Raw genomic sequence first — 24,341 nt, forward strand, 5'->3', positions numbered from 1 at the left:
CTAATATCTATGTCTGTGGTTTTCCAGATTTCTGTTAAATTATTCGGTTTTAAAGTTACGCGGTCTTAAAATTTTCATACAAATCTTGGAGCCCCTGTAATTTTAAAACTACATATTTTTAGAAAAATCTAAAACACCACAGACACAGATATTAGTTTCTAGAATATGTCTGCAAAATTTCATGTACTTTGCTTGCTTAATATTCAAATGAAATTGGAACTACGATTGTATGAAACGAGTGGAAACGAGTGACGGAGAGAGCCCTGTTAAGGTCTAAAGTGAACTTTTTGTGTGTGAACAAACGATTACAAGTCAGCTCCTGTTTGCTTTATCGTACCTAATAACATAACTTTATTTACAAAATATCAAAGAATGGCTCTACAATCTTTATCCAAATCTTTGGCTGAGATTCATGTTCGAGTAGCGAAATTAGCTAACTTTCGTCAGACAATCTATTCATACAAAGTCCCAAACGTCTTTTTGACTGAATTATTGGAATTATCTCGATCTAGATTTTATTTGTACATACCACATTTATCTCTTTTTAATATTGGGTTAGCAAGTGGCAACTAGCCAGTAATAAACCTGACTAAGTACACTGTATTCACTGTAATTAATAATAAAACGTAGATGAAACAAAATGTATCGATTTTAGAGCAGTTATACAGACAAGCTTATTCTGGTTAATTCTGGGAACATACTAAGATGAAGACTATTTGAAATCTCAATAGATCAACCAGACATAAGGATAAACAAGTAGGTGTAATTTATTTTTGGCTCTACCAACCCAAACTGATTCAATTCTCGTTACTTATACCCACGCTTCATGCTTAGTTGGAGGAGAACGAAGAAAGAAAGAAAGAAGCAAAAAAAGTATATACTTACGTATGCCATGACGGCCGTATCACAAACAAACACGTGCTACATGATATGTACCTACTATGATATCCTCTACAGTATAATAGGTCTGTATATGACAAACAGTAATTGACCTAATATCCTATAGAGAATATCATAACTAAATACTTCATAGAATAAAAAAATGGCCAATATAAATATTTCACTCACTATGTTATGATATCAACAGTTTTAAATGAAAGTGTGCTAACCTAGAAGCCTTCTTCGTAACACTTTTTAATAGCAGTGGTCATCATGTTATATGACGTCTTTCGTGGCAGATGTGAAGATATTTATTTGTCCCATGTCCCTAATAGCTTGACAATAAAGTGTAGGTAGGTGCCTACGTACCTACCAAAGATAATAACGGATCAGACTTTAATAACAAAAGTGACAATTCATGAGTAAAGACTCAGAGGGGCCATTTAATTCCAAAGGCAATCCATATACTCGTAAATCATGGAATTCTCTTTCCACCTGACAAAAAAGTGGAGCGAACGAAATGGAATAAATGTACCTCCAAATAGCTGACCCTTATCCCGTATCCGGATGACACATTTGTTAGCACCTTAAAGAGATTGCTGTCATAACTTTCCATGGGGAAACGGGATAGATCGTAAAACAAGTGTCTGTCTTAATTTTAAATATATTGCCCTCAGTTTTAGGAGGACATGCGGTTTGACTTTGGATAGCAAGTGCTAGTAGGTGGTACACATTAGAATTGGTTTACAAAAATTAAGTTAATTTCAGTAGTACTTTGTCGGGTAGGTATCCAACTTATTACTTCCTGCGATGTTAAAAGAGATAAGAAGATTTATACAACCAGAAATCCTAATAATTTCTTATTTAAACTCCCAAGCAAGAGGTTGTATACTTTACCTATAAAGAAAGCTCCCGCCATGCAAATTAAAAAAAATTTAAAAGTACATAGTGTTATAAAATATCTTGTAAACTCTTCGAGGGCGCCCCCATCTCGCACTTGGCTGGTTTTATTAATATTATTTTAGGCATCTACACTTGCACATCACTTATTGCTTTAGCTTCGAAGTTTATAATTAACATAAATAGGCTTGGGTCTCTTTTCTTAGTTCTTAGGTCAATATTCATGTCCAATGCAATGCCATTTTCAATTGATCCTTTAATCTCCGAGGTATTGCACTTTGTACGACAACACTCGACCTGACCCGGTTTCTCTTTACAATATGAATATCATATGTACCTATAGATTTATATAATATCAATATAGATAATTCCAACTATCTTACAAGCAATAAATTTCCTGAGGCAGTATGAAGGCCATTACGACCGCAATTCAAATATATCTACGATCAGCGTGGATAAATTACAAATAATATTTTATCAGTTCCCTTTATTATTCCTATTCTTCAATTATACTCTTGTGGAATAGAAATAGAAAGATTTTTATCCAAATTTTACAAGTACCTATTTTTGAATCATCCAATGCCTTTCTTAGCTAGCGATAAAATCAGGGGTTGTTCTTTTCAAAAATTCGATTTACAAAAATACAATCATGCCATCTTCATAAGTAGGTAATCTAGCCTATATCTAGTAGGATGCTGATGATGTTGACCGAATGTTATGGCGAATTCAGGCTTAAAACCAATTTTGTTTATTTCACTTCGGATTTAGGGTTCCCAAAATATTAAAAGGTAAAAAAGTGTGTCTGGGTAAAAGTAATATTAATTGATGAGTTCACATGGGTAACAATTAAAAGTTCATAATACATTGATTCATCTTTTCGTAAACCTCACGATTTCTCGAAAAAATGAGGGTTTATTAAAAGGAACCTCCCCTATGAATAGCCAAGTTTGAACAAACGACGTCCATTACAATTCTCAAACTCGTTTCTATAATAAATGCACGTAATTCCTCCTTTCCTTAGCTAGCTGCCACTAATGCTCCCGAGTGCACCTTGCGAACAAAAAGCAAGCGATGCAATCAAGAACGTACTCTTTACCTCTACAGGGTCCCGTATCGCAAGGAATTCATGCTTATATTTTAAATGCGAAATAATATGTCTGTCTGTTACGGTCCATCCGCTTAACCATTTTGACGAAATCTGGCACAGAGATAGCCCTCACTCTATAGGCTAGCTTTTGTCCAGAAAAATCAGCGTTTCCACGGGATTTCAAAAAAACTAAGTCCACGTCAATGAAGTCGCGGCATTATCAAGTACTTAATACCCTTTGGATCTTGGAAACTAAAAGCAAGCAATGCAATCAAGAACGTACCTACTCTACTCTTTACCTCTACATCCGTTCCAGTAAAGGGTTCCGTATTACAAATAATCCATAGTTTATTTTTATTTTTATTTCATTACAAGCTAGCTTTTGACTACGATCTCACCTGATAGTAAGTAATGATGCAGTCTAAGACGGAAGCGGGCTTACTTGGAACGGGGTAAGGTAGTTTCATTAAACCTGTACCTACCCCTAATTAGTTTCTACACGGCATCGTACCGGAACGCTGGCACGGCCTTTCCGGTAAGGTGGTAACTACAGCTACCACCACCAGACTAAACCAGAGACAATTTAGAAATAAATTCTCAATCAGAGGAAGTGTTACGGATCTCTAAGCTGGCTACAAAGCGGGCACATTCCGCATTCTCAAGCACCTAATGTCGGTAAGTGGCCACTGCAAAAACCCTGAATTTTCCGCGCTAATCCCTGCCCCTCCGATAGATTAACGCCCCGGCACGTACAACCTGTATTTTTTTAGGTTAAACAAGTGGAATCGGCGTTAGCTTTCCTTAATGAATTTTAAAATGCAATCTCAAGTTCTTTTCACAGACTACTGGAATATAAAAGGAACTCTCTTCATAAAAGTAGGTACCTTATCAAATTCACTATACCTATATTTATACCGGGTCACAGCTGAAAATCAGCGTCCTGCATATGATGCAGGACATAATGCTGAGCTGTACACCCATTTGGGGTGGTGTCATAGATGAAAATGTATATTTATATTTGTATACTTTGTTTTTATCTGTGACACCAACATCAAATAAATACTTTTTGTTTCTTTCTTTCTTTCTTTACTTGTACTTATTACAGTTTTCCGAACCGTTCACGTCGGTTTAGTCATTATAAGCATCCATACTATACATATTTCTACGTTTAAATAGAGTAAGAGCCTACTTGAAGTACGTTGCGTTACTTGTATTGTACCTATATTTTACATTTGAAAGTATGCAACGCGCAAGGTTTGATGTAAGACAAAGTTTGTTTCTTACCGTAAAACTGTGTTTGATTCAGATTGCTTATAAGGGGCCTGACATGTGAGTTACGCGACAGTAACCACCAATAAAAAGAAAAGGGTACGGTATAAAAGAATAGGCCTTTAGGGAAGGCCTATGTCTGCAGTGGATGTCCACAGGCTGAAGATGATGATGATGATAAAAGGAAAAGGTACCTATCACGAATTCTCCACGGTTACAATTGACGAAATAGGTAGGTAGGTACCTACAAAGAAAGCTCCCAGATTAAGGTTATAGGAGTATTATACATCTATGGGTTAAAGTTATTCATGTCCAAAGTTAACAACTCCATATTTTTGTGCATCCCATTTTGTTTTTACGGTCTGACGGTCAAAGGTTAAGCGTACCGTAAACGCATCCTTAAACGCATAAATAAGAAATCTAAATAATATAAAAGGAAAACCTGACTGACTGACTGATCTCTCAAACACAAGAGCTCAAACTACTGGACGGATCGGGCTAAAATTGGGATGCAAATAGATAGTTATGACGTAAACATTCGCTAAGAACAGATTTTTGAACATTCTTCCCATACTGGGGTAAGAATTAAAATACTAGGTTTCAAATTCGTGTAGTCTTAGACGCGGATGAAGTCGCGGGCGAAACTAACTGTCATAATAAACGTGGAACCAGCTTCTATCTGCGGTGTTCTCAATAAGCTAAGCTTTCGTATCTCCATGGCGTTTTTAGATTATGATATGGGTTTGTTCAGTGGACAAATAACGCATTGGCAAAGGGCAGAATTAGTGTTTATTACTACATCAATAAGTTTGTGCGCTAAATAATAATAAAACTGTTTATTTTACGAATCTTAGTAAGTATATTAAGTTTTATTTTCCTAATTAAACAACAGTAATAATAATTATTACACCTTTAATAAACATTTATACCTACTGCCTTAGAAGTCAGTAAGTATCCGACTTATGAAATTGTTCACAGAAACTGCATGTCCGAGATGTTCAGTCGGCAGTACAAAGTCTCAAAGTGCTCTAACTATAAGCTAAGTAATTGCTAGTTATATACAATTTGTAGAGAGTCAACATCGTCATCTTTTACAGCGGCAAATGCGTCTCAAAGCCCTCTTGAGACCAGCGTAGTAGTGTATAACTTGCTCCTGAAAATAAAATAATTAGGTAAGATTCTAAAAGATTGGTCTACTAGTACCGAGTTTATTTCGTTTTTAGGGTTAAGTATCTCCAGGGAAAAAGCTGGCCAAGTGCAAGTCAGACTCGCGCAACGAGGGTTCTGTACTCGGGTATTTTTTCCGATATTTTGCACGGTAAATCAAAAACTATGCATAAAATAAATAAAATTCTCTTTTAGAATGTACAGGTTTACCTAAATGAGATTGAAGCATATGGTGACCAGTACCATCAAGAGATAAAGCGGTGCGTGGAGTGTACCCTCATGCAGTACGAAGTCGACCGGTAGGTACTGAAGGAACAAATGCACTTTACCTGCATGAGATTGAAACACATGGCGACCAGTGCCATACCCAGCATGAGGTAGAGTGAGCACACTATGAATGAGGTCTCTATTCGCGGCGTGTACACTCGTTCACCCGGCACGAAGTCGCCGAAACCGATACTGGATAGAAATAACAAAGGAACATTAAAAAAAATGTTAAAGAAACAAAAAAAAATTGTTTTTTTTTTTTTTTGAGCAATTTAAGCAAAAATTAAACTTGATAGTTTCATGGTTTAAGGAAAAACGGAAACGGAAACGTAGTCGTAAAACTTCAACTATACATTAGATTATGAGAACCTTAAGGTAAAGGATCAAGAGGACAAAAAAAAATACTATCCTTGAGGGAAATTAAATTTTAAAATTATGTCGACTCTTACCACTGAGGTAATATTTTGTACGACAAATTAATTTATATAAAAAATATCCGCTAACTCAATTACCTGCTTATCTCACTTACCTGCTTAGTGATATAAAGCAAAAATAGGCGCCATCCAATTTATCCCACTTCTCCCAAAGGCCAAAGATCATAGACCCGAACATGATGTACCTGAGAAATCACATTTCTTGATCAGAAAAGAATTCATAAAAAGAAGATTCCATTTCATCTCCTACAATTTAGAAAAGACCAAATCCAAGACCCAAAGGAGTATGGGTTTAATGAAAACTGCCATACCCCTTTCAGGTTAGCCCACTTCCATCTTAGACTGCATCATCACTTACCATCAGGTGATATTGCAGTCAAGAGCTTACTTGTATCTGAATAAAAAAAGACTTACCCAACCATAATAGCAACGCACACGCTAATAGGTACGGTGATGGTTTGAGCGTCAAAGGTGACGTAGCTGAAGTCACTCAGGGCAGGGCTGTCCTGATGGACGGGAGCTGACCAGCCGCGGACTTCCGGACGCGTGCGAGGGGAATACGGCTGGGGCATGGATATACTTCTCATGTAGCCTCTTCTACAAATAAAATAAAAGAAACCCCTAATAAAATATTACTTAGGTATTTACTTAGTTAACAGGGCTCTCTCCGTCACTCGTTTCCACTCGTTTCATACAATCGTAGTTCCAATTTCATTTGAATATTAAGCAACCAAAGTCCATGAAATTTTGCAGACATATTCTAGAAACTAATATCTGTGTCTGTGGTGTTTTAGATTTTTCTAAAAATATGTAGTTATAAAATTACAGGGGCTCCAAGATTTGTATGAAATTTTTTAAGACCGCGTAACTTTGAAACCGAATATTTTAACAGAAATCTGGAAAACCACAGACATAGATATTAGTTTCTAGAATATGTCTGCAAAATTTCATGGACTTAGGTTGCTTAATATTCAAATGAAATTGGAACTACGATTGTATGAAACGAGTGGAAACGAGTGACGGAGAGAGCAAATCCAAAAATATCTATTTCGTTAAAATAACCAACTTCAAAAAAGGAGGAGGTGCTCAATTCGCTGGAATCTTTTTTTCACTATTCCGAACACATCTGAATATTATATATTTATGGTGATTTTTTATGTCAACATAATAGTAAAACGTAGATACTTAAAATACAAATTACAGAAAAAATATTAAGGATTTTTCATTATACCCCCAGTATTTATAATATTTATATTAAAAGACACTAGAAGAAAATAAAACTTAGTCACGATTTAGGTAAGCAACTCCTATATTATGTACTTAAGTAGGTACCATATATTATACAACTTTCTGTCAACTTTAAACTTTTAAACTTTAAGGGTGTCTGGCGTGTGTTGGGGATAATAGGCATAGAAACTTTCAGGTTTTACGTATAAAATAGCAGGCTCTCTCTTTCTCTAAGTATAATACTTCAGACACTGTATTGGAATTTCACTACATTTGGCTAGCTTTAGACCACCTTTCCACTAGGTATGTGCAAGGATACGTATCGGTGGCTATTGTGGCAAGCCCACTAATAGAATCGCTTCATTTCCATAGCTTAACATCCTCATAACATCCTTGCACATTCTTGGTAGAAGGATCATACTAGACCAATTGGTTTTAAACATTGTATTTTGAATTCTAGTACCTCGGGTCTGGAGGGCGGGGTGGTATTCTGTAATTGGGGGTGACATCAGACTCTGTGCAGTCTTCTCTCCACTCTCTCGGTCTCTCTATACTCTCCGCCTCGCTAGTTTCATACTAAAACAAATCTTTGCTTTACTAATAAAATTTGTTCTCTGTTTCTACCTTTGCCACACCTAAGATTCAGCTTACTTAGCTAAAGGAATAAAAGTAATGGAATAAGTATTTCTATGAAATCACCATAATTTATTTTTCGTCCTCTTAAAAATTCCACTAAAACACCATAATAAAACTTAAAAGTAAGTAATTAGGTACCCATCCGATTACATAAACGCGCCATTTTAACTGAAAAAATTCGTCCTATGTGGAATCGACTGTAGTATTTGAATACCTATTATGCAGTAGGTGCTTACTTATTAGGTAATAATTGATATATTAAGGTAAAGTAGTAACACGAAATTTATGTTTTTATTTTTGCACGTGTGGTCTAATGGAAAAATTTATACAGTCAATAAAGTCGCTTTATTAAAAAATTACTACTATTGTTGTGGCGCTATTATTATGATTGAACGTCACTACAAGTGTAAATCAAAAATTTATAACACCCCCGACAAGTGAAGGTCATAAGAACCTAGAAAAGAGCTGATAACTCTTAAACGGCTGAACCAATTTTTTTGGATTATAGCTAAGAACACTCTCGATCAAGCCACCTTTCAAACAAAAAAAAACTAAATTAAAATCGGTTCATTCGTTTAGGCGCTACGATGCCACAGACAGATACACAGATACACAGAAACACACGTCAAACTTATAACACCCCTCTTTTTGGGTCGGGGGTTAAAAATATATTATTAGGTATAGCACTAGAATAAAGTACTTAACTTTGCTATCCTCTGGTAACAAAAGTAGGTAGGTACGAAAGGAACTCAAAGCAACAAAAACAAATGCGCACGTATAAAAACGAAAAAGCCCAACAACATATTACAATATATGAAGCGCGACGTGTTTACGGTGTAAATGTAATTACTTGCATCATTATTCGAACTTCAGACGCGTATTATGTGCCTACCCGTATAAAGGTAATGAGAGCAACGTAAAAATGTTATTTAAATCCGAATAAGTTTTTGGCCCGATATTTTAATATAGGTTATTCTTCTGGGTCATTATATACTGAGGCATTATGAGGGCATTTATTTACTTGTGTTTATACCTAGCAGCAATGTTTTTATTAAAAAGTGTAATCCAATACCAATTACCATTTGCCTAATATTTGTAGTTTTAGTGATTTAGTACTTTTTTAAATCCGCCATGTATATGATGCAAAACTAGGGGTCAACGCCTCACCTACGATGCGGCATTGATCCCACGACGACCTATACACAATGTTCATAACCTCTAGCGTCTGTCAAATATTTTATTTGCAGTACGTTGCGGACTTTTAATAAATACAGGTTTTTCTCATGTTTTTTGCAGTATCAGTATCTAACCATTTCTCCAGCCAGTACTCTGTGGACAGGTACTATCACTAGTGTTCGCTTACGCTAGAGTTCTTATTACAGTATTTAACGCAGTCGATAGAATACGAATCTTCGTTAACTAACCTAGTAGAATATATTAAAGACTGTATAGCCCATAACTTAATAGTACCGAGATATCTGCATACCTGAGTTCGAATATGGACGACACGTCTTCTTGTAAAGCCAGGGCAGCCTCTGCACAAGCATACTAGAGCATATATGCATTTGAACCAACTTGCCAAGAGCTCACCTGAAAACCCAAAATACATATTATGACTAAACACAAATTACACATAATTAGTAATTTCACATAAATAAAGCATAAACACTTATAATATAAGCAGAAGTCACCTATATTGATGCCATTAGCATTTCTTCGATGCACTTAATTTAAACGTGGCTGAATTTTACACGCATTTTCATTATACGCATTCCTTAAGTAATATTTGGGGAAATCTTACCAACATTGCTGAGGTACAACAAAAAGAGGGGCATTCCCAGAAGAGCGTAGAAGACGGTCATAATTTTTCCCCAGCTGGTTCGAGGGCTGAGGTGACCATAACCTAAAATATAACAAGACTTTCATATAAAATACTGTCATGGACAGTATGAGGGCCTCACATAGGCGTAACTTCATTCATGCCTGCTGAAACCTGTAAACGGTGATGGCATAGTGGTTAAGGCGGCAACCTCCTAATTCGGGGAATCGGGTATTCGATTCCGAGCACACACCTCAAATTTTTCAGAGTTAGGTGCATTTTAAGCAATTAAAAAATAACTGGCTGTAAGTGTGAAGGAAAACATCGTAAGGAAACCTGCATGTCTGCAAGTTCTCCATAAGGAAGAGTAATCTCAAAGGTGTGTCCGCACTTGCTATGGCTCAACACTTCTCATTCTAAGAGGAGACCCATGCTAAGTAGCAGGCTGGCAACGGGATGAAACTTTCAGTTGTAAATACGCCACTTCACAGAAAGGACAAAAAACTTGTTCCATCTCTCCAGAAAAAAGGTTTTACTGAAGGAAGTAATATATTTAATGGCTTGTATTCTGAATAAGGAGTATGGACTTTTTTAAGATCCCTGATTCGAATAGAGCCCGGCAACTTCACAAGATAACAGTTCATCCAATGTGCCAAGGAGGTCCTCAAAATGCAGAACTTTTATGTTGTGGTTAGGATTACAAATCTCAATAGTCCCATTCTATTTGACTACAAACACGAAAAATAAGTGGTTATAATATTAGATAAGGTTTTATGTTCGTTTTTATGTGAAGGTCTCTTAGAGCCCCATAAAATATAGCGCATCAATGTGATTACAATATTCTGTTTATAGTACCCTCTTACAGCGAAAGGTTTTATGGTTTTTGGTACATATTAGTGGATCTACTAAGTGAGACCCATAAACTAAAAAAAATTAACTACTTATTGATATTTATGTCCACATATCTTTAGTACATTTATATATACACATTTATGTACTATATATGTACTTTATGTATACATTTATGTACTAATTTAGTAACAAGTGTAAATTAAAAATTTAAACCCCCGCCAAGTGAAGGTTACAGTAACTAAAAAAGAGATGATAACTTTCAAACGGCTGAACTGATTTTCTTGGATTATAGCTAGGAACACTCTCGGTCAAGCCACCTTTAAAACAAAAAAAAACTAAATTAAAAATCGGTTCATTAGTTTAGGAGCTACCATGCCACAGAGAGATACACAGATACACACGTCAAACTTATAACACCCCTCTTTTTGGGTCGGGGGTTAAAAATAATAAACCGAAGGATCTATAATAACCCGAACAATATAACGCAGGATCTATAATATCACCATTTAATGAAATATTAGAAGTGTCATACGTAAGAAAATGCCCAAAAGAAACACAATACTCAAAAAAGCAAAGGTACTGAATATGACAAACTCCTCACAGGTGATGTATTCATTCACAAAGGTAGTTAAGTATTTATAAGAAGCAAAATAACAATAAAAGAACAGCCAAATATATAAGATAGAAGTAGGATATAGAAGGATTAATTCACCAGTCGATTGAAATATCACTTTTAGAAATCTCCTGCACTCCAGCTGCGTTCTCTATCAAAATATATCTGCACATGTAGAACATTATGTATTTGAGTTGAGATTAAGGATTCAAAGGTTTAGAACCGCCCGCATTCCGAATGTTTTTCTTGTAACCCAGATTATGCTAAGGATAATATAATAATAGGTCCATAACTAGCGACCTCTTCTAAAACTAGATGGTAGGTACTGTTATTTTTAGCAATAGATGATAAAGTATAGTTTGTTACCTATAGTAGTAATCACAGTAAGAGAGTACAAGAAGGCGGAGGAGAAACTCCACTGCCTCGCCGAGCGTCCACCGTCCCAACCACGACGCACTGCCTTTACGATTTTTCCTTGATAGCTCTTCAGTTCGATGCTTATGCTAAAACAAGAGATAAGTAGCTTAAAAACCGGGCAAGTGCAAATCGGACTTGCCCACCGAGGGTTCCGTACCTTGGAAGGATACGTGTAAATATAATATTGTTGCTTAAATTATTCCCAACTGCTAATATAAGTTTGCATACGCAAATTTTAATAGTTTTCCGATTTTACCATTGACTTGTGAGTTGTGGTATAAGACATTGCTTCGTGCCTTTTATGATTCTAGATAAACGGAAAGTATGTACCCTGTAAGTTTTGATTCCCTTGACACAGACAGACAGATAGACAGACAGACAACGACGTGATTTTATGATTCCTTTATGAGTTACGGAATCGTAAAAAAGAATGTAGTCCCTTTTAATCATCATGTTCGCCTGACTGAATTTATGCCTCGGTGGGTACTCTCATAAGCTACAATATAAAGTCTTCATCGCAATAGCACTCTGGCGATAGATAAGTTTCACCAGAAATAATTAGTCACAGCTTTACCTTTCCTTTAGAGCAGTCTCGTTAAACAAATTGAGGGTTAACGTAACGTTTTGCCACAGATATTGGGCCGTGCTGTCTCTTTCCCGCGACATATTGTTCACTCGCTCGATCTCGCTTGCATCTTCTATTGCTTGAAACATGAAAGCACCTGAAAAAAGCATAAATGATTTTTTGAATACTACCACGAAATACTTAATAGTACCTTACAGGTAGTTACAGAAGGCTCACTTCAAAAACACGTTTTTAGGGTTCCGTACTTCAAAAGGAGAAACGGGACCCTTATAGGATCACTTTGTTGTCTGTCTGTCCGTCCATCCGTCCGTCCGTCGAGTCTGTCAAAAAAACCTATAGGGTACTTCCCGTTGACCTAGAATCATCGGCGATAGGTAGGTCTTATAGCACAAGTAAAGGAAAAAATCCGGAAACCGCGAATTTGTGGTTACATCATTAAAAAAAAATTAAAATATGTTTCAATTTTCAAAGTAAGATAACTATACCAAATGGGAGATCATATAACTAGCTTTATCTGTATATTTAAAACAGATTTTTATTTATTTTTATGCATAAAAGTTTTTGATTTATCGTGCAAAGTGTAGGAAAAATTACCCGAGTGGGGGACCCTCGGTGCGCGAGTCTGAATCGCACTTGGCCGTGGTTTTTTAAAATAAATAGAGCCTCTTGTTACGACACAATAAGTGTAATTCATCTCGCACAGCACTGCAGTCTAAAGTTTGACAAATACTTCTCTTTCTAGCGCGAAAACTCTTTTATCTCTTATGTATTCTCTCTGTTATGAGATCGAAGGGAATTAGGAGCCGGCTCGCGTTGCCATGGGTATAACTCGGGTCAGGCGGCCAAGTGAGCCCAGAGTGCTACCCCCAAAATGGCGATTGACGATCATATGCAACAAGAAATCGTTTTTCATTCGTTCCAAGTCGATACAGAGTCTTTCTTTAGTTTCATTTTCAATTTTGGGAGGAACAATGTTCATAAAAGTTGTACTTTTAACAATAAATAACAAGAACTTAGATAGGCCCCTGCGTATCTACTCGTATCTATTATTAAATATTAATTTTAATAGCGTTGTTGACCAATAGGTCAATGCTTGTCACCCGTAAATTAGCTCATTCAAAAGTGAACAAAAGTTTACGCCTAATAACCCTTTTAATATTAACGAAAATTAAACGCCCGAATACAATAGATTTATTGGGCACAAAAATCGATTTCCGAAGGTCTTTGTTAATGTAACAGCATAAATTATTTACGCTCCATTGAATTTTGAATCTCGATGGGAATCATTTATTCTATAATATAATGAGCTCTTATAAATTGTAATTTTCCTGTTAAAAATATACCTAATATGAGGAAATTTCTCCAAAGCCTCCGTTTTTGTCGATGAATGATTAGTGTTCAGATGAATAGATAATATTGCGATAGATATCGGCAAATGATGTTGCATACTAAAAACCTGACGACCAGCGGTGCATTGCATTGGGTGGTCACAGTAGTCATAAATGAGAGACAGAGACAATTTTGGAATTTATCATCTCTAATCAGTCTATGGTCTGGTTTGGTGAGAGGCTACGGCCGTGGTTAGTTACCACCCTACCTGCAAAGTCGTGCCGCCAAGCGACTTCGGTCCGGTACGATGCCATGTAGAAACCGAGGGTAAATCTGCCATATATCACTTCCAAGTTAGCCCGTTTCCATTGTAACTTGTAATCGATGAAAAACTAACTCGCGGCTGCATACTGGCCCAAATATTTTAGCACATTGCCTCGTGGTGATAAGACTTTAAGACTAGGGTAATCAAAATTACTTACCAGCGATAGTATAAGCGACGACCAGTACAATAATTCCCACGTTGGAGAAAAGGAAAGCGAGTAGGCTTCTCACGTAGTTGCGAATGCGCGAAGCTAGCCTGCGCTTGCGACGTGGCATGTTCTACGTCATCCTGGCCACGCTTGCGCCATCTGGTCGACTAACTCATAGCGCAGGCAAAAACATCTGGAATAAGAATATTTTTTTATAAAAATTAGTTTAAAGTTGAGCTAATTTTACTTAACAATAGGTACATATAGAAGCATATAGAAATATAGTTGCTAGATATAGTTGAAAAACTGAACAAATTTTTCCAATCGGTTTGTTGTTTCCAATGTAATGCTCACGCTTTTCAAAACTTTGATGAGGAAATTATTGGTTAAAGAAATTTTAATAATATTTCCGCTATATTAAACTTATGTAGGTAATACCGTAGCACGAACGTATAGGTTATTTCTACGTCCCGAAATATTATAAAAACTTCTAATAAATCATCATAACTAACTAGGTATACAACACAAATATCATACGATTCGATAAAAAAATGAAATTAGAAAATTATGTGAGAAAAATGAGAAAAGTATAATATTTACATCATTATATCAACAGTGTTACGCATTTTTAAGATGAATAATGTGAGTCGGAAGTTCTGTATCATAAAATATTACCAACATTTAAACAATTTTTATGCTAGAATTAACCTAAAACCCTTTTTATTAAAACGCTATTTAAATGAAGTATGTGGATTTTGTGCTATTTCATTTTTAACGATGACAGGTTTAGTTCTATTCAAGAATTACGATCTTTTACATTTAGTTATACATTTTAATAGTCATTGATAGTACTTGTTCAGCTAGATACCGGTCTCCTATTGGAATTTTCACATTCTACTAAAGCTGAGATCTATAGACCGCACTTTGACTTTGCTCATGACGTAAGATACCGTTAAAAGGAGACAGCATTATATCGCAGGCATAAATCTATCTCGTTTTAACTGAAACTTAAGTCTAAGTCAAAGATCGCTCTATAGATTTCAGCCTATTGTCTTGTTTGGCTACAAGCTTGGCTCTCTACGACTCGTTTTATGTCGTCTTTTCATCTACACTCTCTACCTACCTATACGCCATTCCAACACCTTTGGAACCCCAGCCAACAGATTTATTATAAGTATTAGAGATGATAAATTCACTTTTATATTGATTTACTTATTGATTGATAAAACTATCGCTAGAGTTATAATATATTTTCTGTAATAGGTAGAGCTATTAACAGAATTAAGTGGATTTGAGCGCTACCAGGGCTTAACTAAACAAAAGCCATCTCAACAGTGCTCTATATACGAGTAGAAGATTAAAATGAGGACGAAGTGTTCGTATTCTGAGAGGTTTTAGTATAAGAATACTTAAGAATACAGAACAAAGTAGTCCTAAGACCCTTTTGACAGTGGGGCAATTTTCAAATTTTGATGTTTTTATAGTAAATCAAACATAAAAAATCATCAATTTAAGTCTGTATAGCGATAGAAACACCAAGCTAAGCAGATTCATAGGCTCTATGCAAAAATCAGCCCTGTTTTATATCTACACTTATAAAGAGCTTTGTAACTTTGGATGTAATGGGTAAACTCCAGGACTAATGCTTCTATTCTGAAAATTCTTTTACGGGAGTACTTTTAGGTGAAGTCGCGGGAAGCTAATAAGTTATAGATAGAGCTTACGTGAATGACCACAGCATGGGGCTTTATTTTTTACATCAAAATTGTTTGGGACTTTTTTATAGTTCTTAGAAAACGTTTATCTAGATACATATTCCACAAAACATTGTATAAAAGACAGAAAAATTGCTAGAGCCTTTGTGTGTGTGTTTTTAATAGATAAAGAAGTCTTAGGCTGATTAATAACGATTAATATTTGTCTTTTTCTTCTAACTAAGAGTACGTAAGTAGTTTGAACTTACGACATCAGATTTCAGTTTTTGCCAGAATCTGCTTTCTGAACCGATGATAGAGTTTGAAAATAATAATAAACGCCTAAGTAAGTATAAAGTAAAAATGTTTTGATTTAAAAAATACAGAGAAGCGTCCGGTAACAATTAGGTATATATTGTGAAGTATTCTAATTAAAGCTGCACGACTTTTATAAATGTTGTTTTTTCGGCCATTTGCATTCGCTTTTTAACCCCCGACCCAAAAAGAGGGGTGTTAAAAGTTTGACGTGTGTATCTGTGTATCTGTGTGTCTGTGTATCTGTGTATCTGTGTATCTGTGTATCTGTGTATCTGTCTGTGGCATCGTAGCGCCTAAACGAATGAACCGATTTTAATTTACTTTTTTTTGTTTGAAAGGTGGCTTGATCGAGAGTGTTCTTAGCTATAATCCGAAAAAATTGGTGCAGCCGTTTAAGAGTTATCAGCTCTTTTCTAGTTTTCTTGTAGAAAAGAAGGTTACATAACCGTTAGGTTCATAATATTATGTCAATTGACAAAATATGTCAAGCTGTCAAGATGGACGTTGCCTTGATACATAATTATTTATTTGAAAATGTTGTTTTGGAAAACTCAGATACTTTGTCGCGGGTGTTATAAATTTTTAATTTACACTTGTTTAAAATATACGCCGTTCGGAAACAATTAATGCATATGATACGACATTCGTTGAAAAATAAAACCCTTTTGAAACGAGTGCAAACGTGAATGAAACAAACAACGAAAAAAAATAAAAACTTCATTAGGTCGGTAAATAAAATACCTGCCTGGCCAATGAAAATTATAATACCACAATCATAAAGAGAAAAACGTTGATTTTAAAATACCGTATTTAGATTAGACTCATATCAAGATTATACTCATTAATCAGTTGCAGATGATCTGTCGAACTTCCTTATTAATATGTCTAGACTCTGAACTGACTAACTGTTTATGTAATCTAGTCATTAGTTATCTGCTACTTGTAGGTACCTATTTTAGCATTAGTTTTCATACAATTCAACCTATTTCATTAAGCAGACTAGTAAGATGCCTCCGAAATTATAATACGAGTAGGTATCTATAGTATCTATAGTAGTAGGTATCTATAGTACGTACCTACTTATCATTATTTTCAATTCAATTAATTATTGGCCATAACCGTCACAGAAACTTTAAACCTCTGCCACGCGATGTTGCGAACAAAAGCTTATATTTTTACGTCGTACCTAATACATATTATTACATTACCTATTCATTATCTATGCCAAAGCCCGATCCGTCCAGTATTTTGAACTGGGCATTGATAGATCAGTCAGTCAGTCAGTTTTTCTTTATATGTATAAAGGAAAAACTCTAATCTAAATATATATTTACAGATTGGGTAAATTGTGCTATAAACTACTCCCTAAGATATATTTAGTAGAATTCTTTGTTTAGCTTAATTATTTATTATTATGTATTATGTATTGCAGTTATGAACTAGACTTTATTATTTACTAGCTGACGTCCGCGACTTCGTCCGTGCGTGAAGGAGTAACAAACATACACACACACACACACACACACACATACAAAACTTTCGCCTTTATAATATTAGTGTGATAGTGTGATTTTGATGATAATAATTATTATTATTATAACTAGGTCAATACGTAAGTAGTCGTTTATAAATAAATGTAAGTAATTATTTTGCGTAAATTGTAACGCATCTGCCAATAATAATATTAGGTGATCGTTCTTGATATTAGATTTATTATAATATTGTACATACCTACCTAGGTTGCTACTGAACCAATTTAGATTAAAGATAAACATTGAGTTGAATAATATTATTAAGAAATTGTTTGGATACCGTTTTCCAACTGTTTGATGAATATCCTTAAAAATGTTTTTAAATCAATAAGGTACGAGTAATTAGTAATTTGGTAGGCATCTACGAAAAGTCGTATATATAAGATAACCTAGTAAGTACAACATAATAACTTTAATGTAATAAGGCAAGGCACTTGAAAAACCAATAGGCGTTGGAGTCCCAGTGCTTAGAGAATGGCGACATCGCACCGAAAACTGAAAAGCGCAGTAAACCTGCCCTAGATGGGCAGACGCGAGCAAACGAGTCCCCAGTAGCCGCTGGATTCAGGCGGCGCAAGACCGTGGCATGGCGTGGACTGTGGAAGACCCTACAAGATACCTAAGTCCAAAAGTAGACGTCTATCAGTTGACAAAGATGGTGACGATTATGCTTCAAACTCGCTCTTAAAAACGTATCTATTAAAACCTAACTCATTGTAAACGGATAAATGAAACAAAACTTTTTCTATTATCTTTGGAAACATCATTAAAACTACAAAAACTGTGGAGATCCATCGCTGAGATCAATGAGATCCGTCTGCAGCGCCGTCACTAACTGACAATATAAGTTATTAGCGTTGCGCTACGTCACATCCCACCCACGCTTGTTTTAAATTTATTGTCCCGTGGGCCACTAAACAGGCGACCAATATCTACTAAGAACGCGTAGCACGTTAGCAACTATTGTTAATTTATGTTTTTAGCAAAAAAGAAGTGATCCGCGTCCTAATCTTAGAGGGTCCGGTCCCGGGCACGCAGTTCTAACTTTTCGGAGTTATGTACGTTTTAAATAATTAAAATATATGGCTTGCTTTAACGGTGAAAGAAAACATCGTGACGACACCTGCACACCTAAAAGTTCTCCATAATGTTCTCAAAGGTGTGTGAAGTTTGCCGCACTTTCATCACACACCTTTGAGAACATTCATTTTCATTCATTTTCATTTCACAATCCGCACTTCGCCAGCGTGCTAAACTACGGCCATCCCCTTCTCATTCTGAAAGGAGACACGTGCTCTGTAGTGAGCCGACGATTGGTTGACCATGATGATGAATTATCATATTATTCGGTTGTCGTCGTCCAGGAAATCTTTATGTCCAGCAGCTCCCAGCAACTCTTGAGTCATGGGAGCCAACATGAAATTCACAAGATTTAGTAATCGCTTCTTCTTATAACTCGGTTCATATGTAAATCATCCGTAGCAACAGTGACGACTGGCGACGCGACGCGCGTCATAATTAGCCCCATGTCACGGAACCAAGGTTTGATTCTAGGTTTATTACTTAAAATCCTTACAATTTACAGAATAATTAAATTCGAGTGCCTTGTTAGCCTTGGTTTAATTCAAATAAGTACGATTTTGTAGTTCCAGCTTTTAACGTGATAAACTTAAAATCAATGTATGCAGTTTACAAAATATTTAAGATTCTATGCCTCAAAAGGAAAAACGGAACTCTTATAGGATCACTTTGATGTCTGTCTGTCTATCCGTCCGTCCGTCCGTCGTGTCTGTCAAGAAAACCTATAGGGTACTTCCCGTTGACCTAGAATCATGGAATTTGGTAAGTGTAAGTCTTATAGTACAAGTAAAGGAATAAATCTGAAAACCGTGAATTTGTGGTAACATCATTAAAAAAAAATTAAAATGTGTTTCAATTTTCAAAGTAAGATAACTATTTCAAGTGGGGTATCATATGAAAGGGTTTTACCTGTACATTCTAAAACAGATTTTTATTTATTTTTATGGATAATAGTTTTTGATTTATCGTGCAAAATGTCGAAAAAAATACCCGAGTACGGAACCCTCGGTGCGCGAGTCCGACTCGCACTTGGCCGGTTTTTTCCCCTACAATTTAAGTTTTCTGATAGATGGTAAACTTGTCTGATAGATGGAAAGAGGAGAAGTCTATTCACTCAAGTTATAAGTGGCAGGAAACACGGACGCCGGAAGGGGCGTTAACACACAGCGGTTATAATCTAACAAAAATGTTTCGTGCAAATAGATTGGATGTCAACCACATAAAGATGAGTTATTTCTTACTACATTATGCCACAGTTTTAATCGTAAAACTGTAATTATGCCCTTGACTTCCGTTGACGTCCGCGTGGATTTAGGTTTTATAAAAATCCTGTGGGAACTACTCGTATTTGAGCTTCTGGAACAAAAGATAACCTACGTCCGTTCCTCTCTCTCGGTATGATATCTCTATCTATCTCTGTATTATAGGCAAAAATTGGTTGAATGAATGGGCCATGAAAAGCTAGCAGACGGACAGGCAGGCAGACCCACTATCGTATTAAAATAACCTACCTGTGGAAGTGGAAGTATAGATTAGTTTTGTTTATATTCTATACCTAATAGTTTAGTTGTACCTTATATTTTTATTAAAAAAAAATACAGCAATATTTCCTCCATCACTGACGCCTCAGGACAGTCGGGAAGTTTAACAAAAAATACGAAAATTCAGCATTTTACTCTAGCTGTCGGCCCAAAAACTTTTAATTTTTGGACCAGCATAAAATATCATGTGCGTTAATTACTTTGGAGTTTTCGGACATTTTTTTTACGTAAAAGCCAGTTTACAAAAGAACGAACAAAAACCGCGGTGAAATTTCTGCAGCATTAATTAGAAAGCCACAGTGTTGTCACCGAACTTTACTCTTTCTGGACACTGTGTTTCTGTATTTACTTCCTTTTTGTATAAAAGACTATTTATAGTCGGACTGTTCAGCAACTCTACAGTGTCTGCTGTGCATTATGAACGTGTAACTGGGAAAATCCAAATAAAGCTAAGTTTTTTTGTGTTAAATAGTTTGTTCTGAGATTTTTGTTCCTTATTAGACAAACTGGATATTTTTAGCACATCAATTTTAGCCAGATACCGAAAGATTTGCTTTAACAGACTTCAAAAAAAAAATGGGTTCAAGTGGGTATCTTTAGTGTTCCGTATCCGACGGGTGCCAACGGGACCCTATTACTTAAGTCTTCGCTGTCCGTTCTTCTGTACATTCGTCTGTCCGCCCGTATGTCTGTCAGCAAGCTGTATTAGGTATAGTATAGACCGTAATTTAGGTAGACAGTTGAGATTTTGGGTATGTATTTCTATTGTCGCTATAACAAAAAAATAATAAAAAACCAAGATGGCGAGTTTCAAAATGGCCGACAAGCAAATAATAAAATTTTAAAGTACATAGTGGTAGGTATAATATATTGTACTTTATTGTATTGTACTTTATTACGGTTTTTTTACTTTGTTATATTTTGATTTGATATAGGTACATACCTACTTACCTAATCAAAATAATTTATGAGTAGGTAGGTAAATCATAAGAAGTCACGGCATGCTTTTACCTAAGGCTGCCACATCTCGTGAGCCAATTAATAAGATTTATAATATGTAGGTATTCTAAACAATAAACAACACATACATCTGTTAAATATCACTAAACGTTTGACGATTTAATATTGATCTAGTCTCAAAATACCTGGCATACAATAAACAGTGCCATGAATAGATATGCCTTGTTCAATCTAGCTAATTCCCACTTATCTTTATTAGTTAAATGAGATTGAACAGAAATACTGACAAGAAATTGGTAAGTAGGTAGTCCTATACTGTACAGAATAGTAAGTACCCTTGCAGAATCATGTTACTAGGTAAGTTATAGTACAGCCTTTTTTTTTCCGCTGGTAAAAATGCAATTACGCATGCCGCTCAAAAGCGGGTATGTGGGGCTCACTGGCAATGCATAAGATGTTGCATTCATATAGCATACCCACTAAAAAACCCAGCGGTGCCGTCCACGTCAGGTTAGAGGCGTCTCAGGATCCCGGGTGTCGTATGCGACTGAGACAAGTTATAGTACAGCCTACTACTAGCTACTTACAATCAGTCTTCATCGTTTAGATTAATTGAGTATAAATTACATACACATGCATGCATAACTTCAGCTGTTCGTTGAACGGAACCATTACGGAACTGTCTAAATTCCGTGGTAGCCTAGTAGTTAAGATATCCGCTTCCTATTCGGGAGGCCGGGAGTTCGATCTCGGGCATGCACTTTTAACTTTTCGGAGTCATGTAGGATTTAATCTCTTGGTTTAACAGTGACTGAGAGTCCTCCATACCTACTGTACTCAAAGGTAAAGTCTGCCAATCCGCACTTGGCTAGCGAGGTGTACTACGGCCAAGCTCCTTCTTATTCTCCGAGACCCGTCCTCAGTAGTAAGACGGCGATGGGTTGATCATGATGATGATGAACTGTCTAAACAAATTAACGGCAAACCAGAAAATTACTGTTATTGTGTAATTTCAGTCTAGTAAAGCCATGCAGAGCTTCAAAAGTATAATAAACTTACCATATTCCCAAACAAATCCATTAAATAATTTTAACGGAAAATTCAATTTTGAACACCCTTATCTGTGAAAGTTTCATCATTGGCCAAAAAGTTATTACGATTATTCTAATAATATTATTTATCACATTAATAAATAATTCACAGATAGGACACTTTTTAAACGGTAGGTAGGTATCTATGTATATTAGTAATTAATAATAAAATAAAAATAAAGTATCACAAATATTCACGTATCGATATTCACTAGGTGTTATTAGGATTGCACACAATCAGTCATGAAAATGACTATAATCGCCTTTTCATATGAACTAGGTAGGCACTACGTTATAATGCTATAGGTACTTAATGTTGCACAGTACTCGTAAATATGTTCATAGGTTGACGAATAAATTATACGATGATTTTCGCAATTCAGTACTGTCTGTTACACTGAACAAGTAGCCTAAAAGCTGCGCGCGCGCCGACTAGCATTGACTATGATTTGATTCAATGATTACACGATAGTAGAAGTGGCAGTCTGCAGTAGCATATTATTTTCTCTCATTTATTTTACTCATTACAATTTAAGTAATTATATTCAAAAAATGCTTACAAATATAAGTTGTTACGGCTATACCTACTCACGTATTTAATCGATGTACGCCCGACTAGTTTCGAAACCCTCCGGGGTTCTTTTTCATAGGGTCTCAACCGCGACGCGCAGCTAGAGTTCCTATGAAAAAGGAACCTATTATTTCCTATTAAAGGATAATATTATTTCTTCTACACCCAGGTATATAGATTTTTTAATGAAAGCTATCTCTAATAAAGATCTTAAAAGCTGAACTTTGGTTGTATGAATGAATGAATGAATGAATGAATGAATATACTTTTACTGTACACCACAAAATTAGTACAGAAAAACACATACAAAGCTCAACAAAATATAGGTACAATTTGGCGGCCTTATCGCTACCTAGCGATCTCTTCCAGGCAACCAAAGTATCAAGTGATCCGACAATTTTGTCTCAACACTGGCATAAGGATAGACAAGAACAAATTACAATTCATAATCACCTTCATCATCAACCCATCTACTCTCTCACTGGCTCACTACTGGGCACGGGTCTCCTCTCTGAATGAGAAAGATTTGGCCTTAGTCTACCACACTAACCAAGTGCGGATCGGCAGACTTCTACTTTGATAACATTGTGGAAAACTGTGTTCCTTCGCCGTTAAAGCAAGTGATACTTAGGTAAAGCTTAAAACGCGCATATTATTAAGTAAATCCGAAAAGTTAAAGGTGCGAACCCGGTATCGAACCCCAGACATCCCGACCGCCGCTTTTTTCACAATTTATAATATTATATGAGCCTTGAGGCATATCTGACTTATTTTCCATACTCTATGACAAAAGCATCTAATAATAGTGCGCGTGCGACGCTGGGCGTTCTCGTATCAGTTTTAGTTTTTATTGTGCATGTCGAGTATTTCTGGAGAACTCTGTGAAACTCGCCGACTGGTGCAGGATAACTAGATTATCGGCCATTACCTACTCTTCTGGTTAAACCCTGATATTTGAAAAGACTGATTTTTACAATTTTGAATTCCGAACCAGTATTTTGATTTCTAACCTGTACTTATTGTAACCCCATGTAACCCAGATTTGTATATCTGATCACTGTCAGATTGAAGAACTGACATTGGAAATTGAGATCCTATTCTTTTCCATCAAGTGATACCTATGTACATAGTATATCAATTATTCTCAAACAGGACTCCTTATTGGACGACCCAATAGTTGTTCTTCTCTGTAATGTTCACCACCGCTGATTTTATTGTAAAGCTGCCCGATGTCTCTGAGGATTTACTTCGCACTTTATCTTTGCCTGAATACCTGAAACATCTATGTAGGACTTAGGTATATAGATAGAGTAAAAATATTACCTTCTAAACGTAACCTATTTCTAGTCAAGTAGGTAACATTACCTAGGTAACAGATCTACTTTTGTAATTATTTTATGGAAACAAAATCGGTCGATTAATATTCCACGTCGATATATAAGTTGTTGGCTTATTTTGTAATCCGGTATCCGGGATTATATCTGAGTTATTAATGTACTACCCGAATTTATTGTTTCTTGTAGGGCTGACAACTCTTCCTAATATAATTCTTCATAATAATTACATTTTTTTTTTTTTGTAAAGCCGGGCTGATCCTTT

At 35.9% G+C, this 24,341-nt stretch overlaps 1 protein-coding gene across 1 annotated transcript; it reads right to left on the minus strand.

Annotated features, from left to right (window-relative positions):
• Positions 1–5,012: 5,012 nt before the first annotated feature.
• On the minus strand, positions 5,013–22,601 carry LOC123870849 (TWiK family of potassium channels protein 12). Its single transcript, XM_045914315.1, has 11 exons — positions 22,140–22,601; positions 13,965–14,148; positions 12,142–12,289; positions 11,517–11,653; positions 9,668–9,769; positions 9,353–9,456; positions 7,694–7,806; positions 6,418–6,600; positions 6,099–6,188; positions 5,632–5,761; positions 5,013–5,288 (listed from the first exon to the last, which is right to left on the minus strand). The coding sequence occupies exons 2-11, from the start codon at positions 14,080–14,082 to the stop codon at positions 5,220–5,222; spliced, it is 1,194 nt and encodes a 397-aa protein (XP_045770271.1). The 5' UTR covers positions 14,083–14,148; positions 22,140–22,601; the 3' UTR covers positions 5,013–5,219.
• Positions 22,602–24,341: the final 1,740 nt, after the last annotated feature.

The sequence above is a fragment of the Maniola jurtina genome, chromosome 13 (genome assembly GCF_905333055.1).
Source record: "Maniola jurtina chromosome 13, ilManJurt1.1, whole genome shotgun sequence".
NCBI classification, from domain to species: Eukaryota; Metazoa; Arthropoda; class Insecta; order Lepidoptera; family Nymphalidae; genus Maniola; species Maniola jurtina.